Source organism: Gracilinanus agilis, chromosome 3, assembly GCF_016433145.1.
Source record: "Gracilinanus agilis isolate LMUSP501 chromosome 3, AgileGrace, whole genome shotgun sequence".
Taxonomy (NCBI): Eukaryota; Metazoa; Chordata; class Mammalia; order Didelphimorphia; family Didelphidae; genus Gracilinanus; species Gracilinanus agilis.
In genome coordinates, this window is record NC_058132.1 from 509,955,813 (window position 1) to 509,968,090 (window position 12,278).

At 33.3% G+C, this 12,278-nt stretch overlaps 1 protein-coding gene across 2 annotated transcripts in view; it reads left to right on the plus strand.

The window, feature by feature from the left end:
• The window catches only part of COL4A1 (collagen type IV alpha 1 chain), a 207,023-nt gene that overhangs the window by 113,120 nt on the left and 81,625 nt on the right, over window positions 1-12,278 (plus strand). For both annotated transcript variants that reach the window (XM_044670532.1, XM_044670531.1), the window contains 9 exons: window positions 1,153-1,206; window positions 1,548-1,574; window positions 4,795-4,878; window positions 6,262-6,324; window positions 7,751-7,786; window positions 8,277-8,318; window positions 10,255-10,341; window positions 11,183-11,209; window positions 11,383-11,433. In XM_044670532.1, coding sequence (XP_044526467.1) covers window positions 1,153-1,206; window positions 1,548-1,574; window positions 4,795-4,878; window positions 6,262-6,324; window positions 7,751-7,786; window positions 8,277-8,318; window positions 10,255-10,341; window positions 11,183-11,209; window positions 11,383-11,433 — 471 coding nt within the window. The remainder of the gene's footprint in view (window positions 1-1,152; window positions 1,207-1,547; window positions 1,575-4,794; window positions 4,879-6,261; window positions 6,325-7,750; window positions 7,787-8,276; window positions 8,319-10,254; window positions 10,342-11,182; window positions 11,210-11,382; window positions 11,434-12,278) is intronic.

Here is a 12,278-nt window from a genome sequence, read left to right on the forward strand (position 1 = left end):
GAGGAGGAGGAGGAGGAGGAGGAGGAGGAGGAGGAGGAGGAGGAGGAGGAGGAGGAGGAGGAGGAGGAGGAGGAGGAGGAGGAGGAGGAGGAAGAAAGAAAGAAGGAAAGAAGGAAAGAAAGAAAGAAAGAAGGAAAGAAAAGAAGAAAGAAAGAAAAGAAAGAAGGAAGAAAATAGATCCTTTTGTGTAATAGATAAATTAATAGATAGTCAGTCTTCAAATATCACCTGGGTTCAAGTTGAACCTCCAACATGCCGACTTTAGGTGATATTGGGGAACTCACTTACATTGGGTGTCACAGACCATTTTCTCAAGACTGTATTGCATAGCAGGTGCTGATTATTATGGCTAAAGAGATTTTCTTCACTAGAGGTTCTTAACACTAATGAAGTCACAGATACAGGCATAAAATAATGTAGCAAGCACCTTTCCTATGTTCTTGAAAGTCAAGTTAACTAACTGTTAATAATAAATCTGGTATATTCACAGAAATGTTATTTGTCAGAGTAGGATTCAACTCATTGAATTTTAGAATTGTAGTACTGTAAGGATCTGCCCTAGAAATCATTTGTTCTAATTCTTAATTTTATAGATAAGGAAAATGAGCCACAGAGAAATAATTTTTCCCCAAGATTATCCACCAAATCACTGATAGAATTGAGAATAGAGCCTAGATCAGATATCCTCTCCAATGCTATTTGCTATCCCAAATTACCTTTCTTTAGACATTTTATTCATTGAAGAACTCCAATTTCTTTTAGTAGATTCTAGGAAGTGTTTAATCATTCTGCAGAATTTCACTGTGAAGTATCTTTTTAAGCACCAGCTTTCCTACCCAAATCAGTCATTAAATTATACAAGATAGCCTGCTGTGTATTCCCTGCCTTGGTGTTGATAACACTATCATTCATATATTTTATCTCATGAAGAACCCTCTTACCAACTTAATAGGAACAAGACTGGGAAATAGCACTTTATCTTTAGAAATGTATTAAAACCAAGCAAAGATATATTTTAAGCACTAGTGGAGTTTTCCTAAGCGATTTTAACTTCTAGAAATGAATCTAGAATGCCTTTATATTGCCATTCTCTTTATCAGGAAATGATAAGGTACATGTACTCAGAGTTAAGAATATGTCTGTTCATTTTAGGGGGATAGAGGTCCAGTAGGTCCTCCTGGCTTGCCTGGATTTTCTGGGATAGCAGTAAGTAAAACATTATTATTTTTAAATAATATTTCCCCCATTACATAATAAAACAACTTCATTGCTCAACATTCATCTTTCTTAAGTTTTGAATTCCAAATTCTTGCCTTTCTTCTGACTCTCCTTTTCTCAGTTCTTCCCTACCCTACCCTCTTCTTGAGTTGGTAAGCATTCTAACTTTTTTAAATGAAATATTATTTCTTTGGTCATTTTTCATCTCTTGGCACTTCTAATTCTCTACTTGTTCCTTCTCCTTATCTCTGCCCCATTAATCTTCACAGTGTGATACTGATAATGCTTTTTTTGAAAAAAAATACTAACATCAAACATTTCTTTTCTAGGGTCCCCCCGGATTGCCAGGAATGAAGGTATGTATCAGCTAATGAATTAATTATAGGTGGCTTGATTAAATTGCTTTATTTAATGTTTAATTTGAAACAGGTCTAATTGAGTAAATATATGTTCAGAAGAGTAAATACTATATCCCAAAATAAGATACATTAACGATAATGAACAAATATTTTCTTCTGTTTGGAATGTATCAAGAATCCTTATTAGGAATGAAAGCAATTGTAATCTTCTGAGTGATAAAGATTAAATCCATTGGAGATTTATCATTTTCCAATGTGATGTGATTGTGTAATTTTAATCTTAAAAAAACTAGAATTATTTTATTTATTGACTAAATATTCCTTAATATACTCATTTAAATGCCGTTGTCTTCCCATTCCCCATCTAAAATGTAGATTAGTTTCCACAATGAATTCAATAATAATTTTGAGACCAAATATAATTAAGTAATAAACATTTGATGCCACAGTACTTTTTTTTCAAGGATCTAAGTCATCATGTTTCCAACCATATTCTGGTGTCAGTTATTACCATGTAGTAGACCATCCATGATTTCATAAATCTACCAATTAACCACTGAGCAAGCATTTGTTAAGAGCTTACCTAGGCAAGCTCTGCATGCCAGTGTTACATGCCCCAATGCAACCTTCTCATTCTGTGGGTTTTTTTGTTCAGGTTCTTCCCATAAATTCTTCATGGAGGAGATTTGCACAATAACTGGAGCTCTTCCTGCAGGACTTTTTAGATTTCATTATCAGTGTAGCATTCAGGCTGACAATGGCCTTGCTAACTGACAAGACCACCTAGTATTAGTCATTCTCCTTCCCTTCACATCCAGGAGGGCATTAGTAACATACCCTCCACAGCATGAGAGAGTAGAATAATTGCCTTTATTTCCTATAACCCTTTGTGTTTAGTTTTACCAGACAATGATTTCACACCCATCAGCAGATATCTCAAACTGTATTTTACTCTTAAACTATTCACATTATGACTTAGCAAACTTCCAAAATGTCATAGCAAAGGGGGAGCAAAAGCAAATTCTGGAGTCGTTGGATTCAAGAGAGACATACTTTGTCTAAAATAATAATTAGAAGCAGCAAATTATTTTACTCCAAAAAAAAGTCTATAACAGGAAGAGGAAACATGAACTAAAGAGAAAACTTTGTAACCCATGAAAATGAAAGGGGTAAAGTGCTAAACATTTTTGCCCCATCTCAGTCATTTCATAAAGATACATTATAAACAGTTAATATTGATGTTTAGTCTTCACATAGCACGGTTTACATTATACTTCATGAATAATATCCTCATCAGTTCCTTGGAAAATGGATCAATATTCTTTGACCCATTTTTAATCCTCATTTATTTTTGACTCTTCATTTCCCCTTGCCCCACATATCTAATCAGTTGCCAAATTTTCCTTTTTGAGTGTGTGCTAAATCTTGAAACATCTCTTGCATCTAACCCTTTCTACTCACACACACACACCAGTTTCATTAAGGCCCTCATCACCTATCACTCTGAATATTATAATTTTCTGTTTAGTCTCTTTGGTCCAAGTCTCTCTCCACTCAAATCATTATTCTCTGCCAAAGTAATTTTCCTTAAGTGTAACTTTTATCATGCCACTCTCCCATTCAGTCAACTCCAGAGGCTCCCTATTGTCTCTAGGATAAAATATAAACTTCTCTGTTTGGCTGACAATAGTCTTCACAGCCTAGTTCTAATCTATCTTTCCAGCCACATCATAGATTACTCCTCTTCCCACACTCTAAATTCTAGACAAATGTACCTTCTCATTTTTTTCCCATAACATGGTATCCCATCATCTAACTCCATGTCTTTGTACTAGCCATCCCCTGTGCCAATAATGCACTCCCTCATTACCTGTACTATAGAAACCCCATCTTCCTTTAAGATAAAGTTCAAGTACAATATGACATTTTTACTGTTCCTTTCCTTCTTTTCTCTAACACGGACACCAGTCAGTTTGAAAAAACTATTGCCTCATGCTTTGATAAGTGAAATAACTTGTTTCTTGGTCTGTCTCAAGTCTCTTCCCATGGCAATCCATCCTCCATACAGCCACTAAAGTGGTATTTTAAAAAAACACAAATCTAATCATATCACCCCCTTCTCAATAAATTCTAATGGCTTTCTATTGCCTCTGAGATTAAATACAAAGTGCTCTGTTGGCATTCAAAACCCTTCATAACCTATCCCCCTTCTTCCATTTCAGTTTTCCTAAAAACTTTATTCCTCGTTGATCTAGTGGCACTAACCTTCCTGGATGTTCCACAAACAGTTACATCATCCCTCCCCCCTGCATTTTCTCTGCTTGTCTCCCTCCTCTACTATGACAATTGACCTCTTTGGTTTCCTCTAAGTTCCATCTAAAATCCCACCTCCTACAGGAAACCTTCCCCAGCTCTATAAATTATAATGACTTCCCTTTTAATTATCTCCCATTCATCCTGTGTATAATTTGCTTTGTATATATTTGTTTGCATGGCATGCCTTCTCAATTAGATTGTAAGCTCCTTGAAGGATGGGACTACCTTTTGCTTCTTTTTGTATTCTCAGTGCTTAGCACATCTAGTATCTGACAGAGTGTGCACTTAATAAATATTTATTGATTCCGAACTATCTTATATTTATTTTATGTTTATTCAATATATGTATATGTATGTACACATATGTATATCTGTATATGAACACAAACACTCATATTTTTTGTGATAGTCTCAGCTGCTTAAAAATAGGAATTATCTCCCTTCCTTCCTTCCCTCCTTCCCCCTTTCTCTCTCTCTCTCTCTCTCTTTCTCTCTTTCCATACATACATGTTTGTTAATTGGTTGATTGTTTTTATTAAGAAGAAGGCTATTTAGTTCCTTAGAGCTTGTCATCTGAGTAGGATCATGTTTCCTTCAAACAGAGTCTCTTATTTCAGTCTTTTGGATCAGTTTATGTCTAAATGTAGAAGTAAATAGTGGCATAGATCCAATCATTTCAGCAGCCTTCAGCATGCTAAATTAATTGTGTGGCAAATCACATTGATCATTAAGACAGATATAATGAATGAAGTAACTAAGCCATAGCCTAATTCATGTGCAAAGTTTTTAGCTGGTTATCTATAATATAGCTTTCACTTGGTAGATTCTAAGTTGTTGCCTTTTCTAGTTGACTCTCTCTGTAAACTCATCATAATTTAAAATGTACTTTTTCTTTTAATAGGGAGACCCAGGTGAAATTCTTAGTCTAATTCCAGGCATGCCATTGAAAGGTGAAAGGGGATTTCCTGGACCCCCTGGACCAATGGTAGGTGTAAACTAAATAAATAAGGTATATATATATATATACATATATATATATTGCTTCAATATGTTGACTTCATATTTATATTTTTTCACTTCTTTCTTTTTCTTACAAAATTTTTAATATTTTTATATCACCTATATTTCTAACTATAGCCCCGTCCCCGACTTTACCCAGAGAGCCTTTTTTAAGAATGTGTAGAAAAGAAAGATTTATAAAAATGATTCAGAAAAACTAATTTATTAACCTCATATGATAATATTTGTAGTGAACCACACTTAAAGTTCTTTGCTTTTGCCAAGGAAAGTGAGGGATACATTTTCCTACCTCTTTTTCAGGGCCCAGCTTAGTCATTATAGTTATATTGTGTTCATTTTTAAAAAATATTTTCATTTACATTGTTTTAATGATTGTCTTCCTGGTTCTCCTTGTTTTACCCCATATTAGTTTACATGTATAGGAGATTAATAAGTTTTTAATTTTTGAGTTTTTCATATTCATGGAGTTTTTTGATATTATGATATTCTATTTTATTCATGTATTGCAATTTCTTTAGCCATTCTTCAAGTAATAGAAATCAGCATTGTTTCTATTTATTTCCTATCATGGAAAGTATTTCTATTACTATTTTAATGTGTTGAACTTTTCTTTCAGTCTTTAACTTGCTTGATTTATATGAATAGCAAAATATTCTCTAGGTTGTAGGGTACGCACATCTTGGTCACTTTTTCTAATATTGCACATCATTTCAAATTGCATTCCAGAATGATTTGCCCATCTCATAATAGGGGTGATGACTGTCTTTCTGTAGCCTCTCCAACACTGTTTCAGCCTTTTTTTGAATATGAAGTGATACCTCAGAGTTGTTTAGATTTGCACTTGTGATAGTGATTTGGATGGTTGTGAATTGTTTGCAGTTTTTCTTTTGAGTTGTTTTTCTACTTGGATCATTTATCTATTTGGGAAGACCTGTTACTCTTATTTGGTTCAATTTCCTACATGTTTTCAATCAGATCTTTATCAGAAATATTTGATAAAGATTTCCCCACTAATAGATTCCCTTCTTCCCTTGTTTATGCAAAACATTTTTAGTTTTACACATGTTAAAACCAGTGGAAATGTGCGTCGGCTATGGGTGGGGGAACAGCGGGGGGTAGAGGGGAAAGTAGGAGCTTGAATCATGTAACCATGTTAAAATGAATATTAATAAATGATTTAAAAAACATTTTAGTTTTATGTAATTAAAATTGTCTATTTTATTTTTTATAAGCACTCATATATCTTGTTTCTTTAAAATTCTCCCTTTTAGCCATAGGTTAGACTTAAAAAAAACCTATCTATTTCTTTTCTGATTTTCGTGGTTCTTTTCTTCTTTCTAATAAACAGGGTCCAAGAGGAAATCCAGGATTACCAGGCATGGATGGTCCACCAGGCTATTCAGGACCACCTGTAAGTTCCTACTTCTTCTACTATACATTAATAAAATCTCTTGGGAAAAACATGGAAAGAAGAGCATTCATTTTGCAATATAGTTTCATTAAAGTATCATTAAACAGTCCACATCAAGGGATTTAGATCAATATAACATTGTCTATTAATTTTTGTTGGGTGGTGTGATCCTAAGCTGAGGTCAGCTGCTGATTTGTTATGCAATCGACATGCATTGCTAAATAAACTGATATAGTCTGAAGCTCAAACCTTTGTTTCCTCAATCATGTCATCTTTTACCTGCCACAGTAGATATCAGGAAACATTGGATGAAATATTATATTTTTTTCATTATAAAATATGCACGATGTGATTGTTTTTTCTCTGAATTCTCCCATGCCAGTATGTTAAATTTCCAGAGCTGTAGGAGACAGGATACAATGTGATGTTGCTTATAAGAAAAAGGGGATAGAGAGTGGATCTTGGATGCCACTGGTATAGGGAATGCTGTGGTAAGAAAATCCCCTCAACAAACACCCAACACAGGAACTTATTTTCTATAGTATTTGGTCTTAGAGCTTTGCTTGAGCACCTAAAGGTTAAATGACTTGACCAAAGTCACCCAACCAGAAGGGTTCAAAGGTGGCACTTGAACTCAGGTCTTCCTGGCTTTAATGCCAGCTTCTATATACAACATTCTTTTTATAAATCATTTATTTATTAGTCATATAGGATTATCTATGTATGAAACAATATCTGGTGGCCTTTTAGATTTTATCTTGTAAATAGGGAACAAAGTTAAAAGAAATATTTATCTTACAATGCCACCTCCTTTATGATCTAAATAGTATATCAAAACACAAATATAAGTTGTTGAAAGATTAATCTTAAAAAGAAAAAAGTACAAAAGACTTTATTTCACATAATAATTTTATTTTTAGTTTTATCTCCACATATATATGTTTACATATACATATATATGTGTGTATAAATACATACACACATTTTCATTAGCTTTTTAATCTCTACTTAACTCATTTGGTTTGGGGTCACAATTTATTTGTTTCTTCTGGTAGTGTGTTTCCCTTCTCAAAGACACATCAAATCTGCTCTATACTGAGTAAATTCTATTTATCTCAGTATTTTTCACAAACAAGTATCCAGTTTTATATTACACTGCCTTCCCTTAATTTAACTAATCCACTTGTGACTGGTTACATAAAAACTACCCAACATGATACATCATAAGAAATTGTATCCTCTTTAGAAAACAAAAAATATATACCCCTCCACAAACCCCCCCACACACTCATACATACACACACACACACACATACTAATATAGCCCAAGCAAATTATATATGGATGAACAATCCATCAGAATTGAGAATTATCTTTAATAACAATTTAAAAGAAATCTACATAATTAAAATGTCTTCTTTTATAGGGTCCACCAGGCCCTCCAGGACTTCCAGGTGAAAAGGTAAAGATTTTGTGATTGGTTTTGACTTTTAAATAATTAGAATCAAGAAATTATGAAATTTCTTATTTCAAAAAATGTACTTTTTTTTGCTTAAGTGGCTTTAAGAAACTTTGTATACATGTAATCAGTTTCCCACAGATTGTGAATTCCTTGACTACTTGTGTCTGTTTTTGCCTTTTTACTTAGCATAGTGCCTGGAAATAGGCACTTAAATGCTTGTTAACTTGACTTATGTCCAATATAGGGAATGATAGCTTTCAATGTTAGTTTCAAATTGATTTTTTAGTTCTCTGTTAATGATCTCAAAAAGAATGTTTTCCTGGTGATCGTATAAAACATAGTTATGACATTTGTGAATTTTTTGAGGCAGTCAAAATACTACTTTGTAGATTTAATTCATTCAATGCTATGCCTATTTATATAACCTTTATGTCTAATTTTGAAAGACAGAAACTCCTATAATAATAAAGCTCTATTTTTTAACCAACAGGGTCAAATGGGTTTGAGTTTTCAAGGACCCAAAGGTGACAAGGTAAATTGCATTAGATTCCAGATGGCTTTCATTTGAAAATGTTTTAAAAATAATAAATTATTTCTACTTTTCTACTTAGTTTCTATACATAACAGGAAAGAGCCTTTCAGCAGCCAATTACAAATTTTAATTGTCAAATGATAGCTATTAGTATTATATCCCTGCTTTGCCACATATCGTTTTCTTGTGTATTCTCTCTACCTTTTGATCTCTCTGCAATGAAAGCATACAAAGAAACATTGATATAAATATGGGATGAAAATTAGATTCTTATAGTGATAGAGGCAACACATTTTCATCAGCTGTTTTATCTCCACTTCAACTCATTTGGTTTGGGATCACAACATATTTGTTTCTTTCAGATGTGTATTTCCCTTCCCAAAGACACATCAAATCTGTTCTACACTGTGTAGACTCTATCTCAGTATTTTTCACAAGCAAGAATCCTTTTTTATATTTCACTGGCTTTCTTTCATTTAACCAAGTTTTGTATGCCTGGTCCACATAAAAATCACTGAACATGATACATCATAAGAAATTGCATCCTCTTTAGAAAAAAAGAAAATGCAAAAACCCCCAGAAATACTTATGTTTAAAATTAATGATCTTCATTATATACAAATATTTTAAGGTTCCAAAATTCTGAAAAATTCTATTTTTCAAATTAAAAGGCAATTAACTCTTTTTAAAGAATTAAAGTATAATGAAATGATATAATACAGAATTTCATAAGATTTTGTTCTGCTATTAAGTGGGCAGTTAAAACCAGTCAAATATACAATTATGTATTAGGTGATTAATCTATGTAAGGCAATGTAATCCACATAAAAGCTATGGGAAACACAAAGAAAGATGAAAAATTGTCCTGTCCTTTAAATACTTTACTATCATTTTGCAGAGTTAAGTTATGAAAAAAATCAAATAGCATTAAAGGATTTAAGTAATAGATCAAGGCATTTATAGAAGAAATGTTTTTGATTCACAGCCTTAGAAAGGCAAGCAACTTCAGAAATATTCATAACATACTCTCACTCCATTTTCATTTCCACTAATGAATCTACTAAGAGTACAAGCACGTCCGCACGCACGCTCACACATAAACATAATATTATATAAGACAAAAGGCTAAAACATCTGTGCCTAGTTTTCATTGAGCTTTAGAGTAGTTTAATTAAAAACTCAATACATACTTTTTCATTTGATTTGTTCTACTAACTTCCTAAATGATTGAAGAACAGTATTCTCTGAAATTCTGTGTATTACGGAATGTATATACTTTGTATATATATACACATATGTAAAATACAAACATACAGATAGGTCTCAACATAAGATAGTGAAAAGAAAGTCTCAAAGCCAGGAAGTCTGGATGCAAATCTTGCCTCTGACATACAATGTCTGTCTAATATTGGGTAAGTTACTTAATTTCTCAGTATTCTAGGCCAATTCCAATTGCTGCAGGTATTAGATCTTAAAATATCTCTGTCTATAAGAAATCAATTTATTTATCATTTATTTATTTAGATTTAATTTATTATCTGAAAAATTGATTTCATTGATATTTTTGCATATTTTGCATACCTTTTGATCTCTTTGAAGTGAAAGCATCCAAGGATTCTTATAGTGATACGGACATAAATCTATGAGTTGCAGAGAAACTCTAGTCTTCATTATTAGAAGGAGTTTTTCCTCTGGCCTTCTTTAAACCAATGAACAAATGAAATTTCAAATCTAATTCCTCTATCTGTCTTTCTGTCTGTCTATCACACACACATTTTATCTGCTATTTAATGGTTTTGAAATAAAAGAGAAGACCAGATTTCTGCAAGCAAGACTATACCCAGCTGAGAATGTATTGAATTTCCTTATTTTTCTTCTCAATATGATGATTTCTATGCCTAATCACCTCCCCTTTCTCTTTTTTTTTAATCAATAGGGTGAGCAAGGAGTCAGTGGACCTCCAGGTGAACCAGGGCAAGCTCAAGTAGGAAAAAAGGGAGATTTTATTACTCAAGGACAAAAAGTAAGTATGTTAAATTTAATGAACACTGATTTCCTAATTTTAAGCATATGCAAAAGGCACAGTGAACATGGGTCAAAATCCATTTTTTCAAAAGTTATTGGGGCAGCTGGGTAGCTCAGTGGAGTGAGAGTCAGGCCTAGAGACAGGAGGTCCTAGGTTCAAACCCGGCCTTAGCCACTTCCCAGCTGTGTGACCCTGGGCAAGTCATTTGACCCTCATTGCCCACCCTTACCAATCTTCCACCTATGAGACAATATACCGAAGTACAAGGGTTTAAAAAAAATGAAAAAAAAGTTATCTTGCACTTTTTAACCATATATGCTCCTGGACTCCCAATCCTGAGTTATATTAAGCACCTCTGTGATCCTCACATTGATTTGCTAGAATATGAGGAAATGATGTATACTTAAATTTTAAAACGTAAGCAAAATTTTAATATGGGAGCTTCCTTTCTCCTTTCCAATTTATTGCTAGTAATCCATTTCTCATGAATCTCTTGGTTTGACTCTCCCTCATCAGCATTTACTTGGGTAAAATTTCTGATATTATAAAAACTATACCAGGGTTGGGGAATTGGTATGAATATGCAGAGTGCAGACTCTTGGCTTCCTGAAGCAGGAGATGTAGTTATGTTATACGGGTTGATATTGGCCCAATTCTTCACCACATCCATGTTTACACTCCCTGGAAACCATAACATAAGTACCAGTTAATCAAGCTTCTGTGTTTCTTTTCTGGTATATCAGAAAAGATTTGATGATTTCATTCTTTTTTATCTGCCTATTTTACTAAATCCTAAACGTTTGATCTTATGTATTTTTATGTGTTTTTAATTCATTAGGGTCAAAAAGGAGAACCCGGAATGCCTGTAAGTATTAGCTCTTAAAATCTCTCTGCATATGAGGAATCAAGTTTAATTGATTACTTGAAAAATTGACAAATTTATTGTACTTATATTGTCATCTAAAATAAAACATTGTCTATGTTAAAAATCACCTGAATAAAATAGCATATCTAATGCCTCCCTCTTTTTTTTTTAAGGGAATGCCAGGTGAAAGAGAGAAAGGTGAACCTGGTAAACCTGGGCCTCGAGTAAGTGGCTTTCATCATAATCACCATTGAATTTTGTTATTGCTTATAGTCAAACATTTTCCCCCCCAAAATGGAATCATATGGTCATAGTTACATGGGACTAAAAAGTGTGTGTGGGGTCATCTAGGAAGTATTTCCTGAAAGCTGTGTAAAGGTAGTAGTGATTATCTTCTTGAAGACCTCTAGAAAAAGACTAAGAACCTTTAAGACTTAAATGATCTTATATAAGAGAAAGTAATACTCTTCAGCATTTCTGCTAACATTGTCATTCTCCTGCTCAGTTATGTTCAACACTTGAAAATTACCTTTGATTCCTCTCTCTCCCTAGCCATCATCAGTCATATGTTTCTGACTTCTATCAATTCTTTCTCACCTATATTTTCTCACTTGTCCTTCTTTCTATTCCCATGGCTACTACCCTAGTTTAAGCCTTTATTAAGTTTTTAAAAACAGATACCTATTTTTTTCATTACCTAAATTTCCTTTTGTATCCCTCCTTCATTCTCTCTTACCTGGACTATTTCAGTGTTTTCCTAGTCTCTCTTATTCCAGTATCATTCCCTTCTAATATATTCTACATACTAATGTCATGATTATCTTAGTATACAACAGTTTAAAAATCTAGAGTGTATTACAAATAAACCCCAAACACTTTATACTGGAATTCAAGATTCTTTGAATCTGAGTCCAACCTACATTTTTTGCCTTATGCTCCATCATTCTCCCTGTATACTTAATAACACTGCCAAGCTAGACTACTGTTTCCTGTGCTTATTCTGTTCTTACCTGTGAATATACATTTGATCGTATTTTCCTGCATGCTTAGAATATTCACTTTCCCTTTA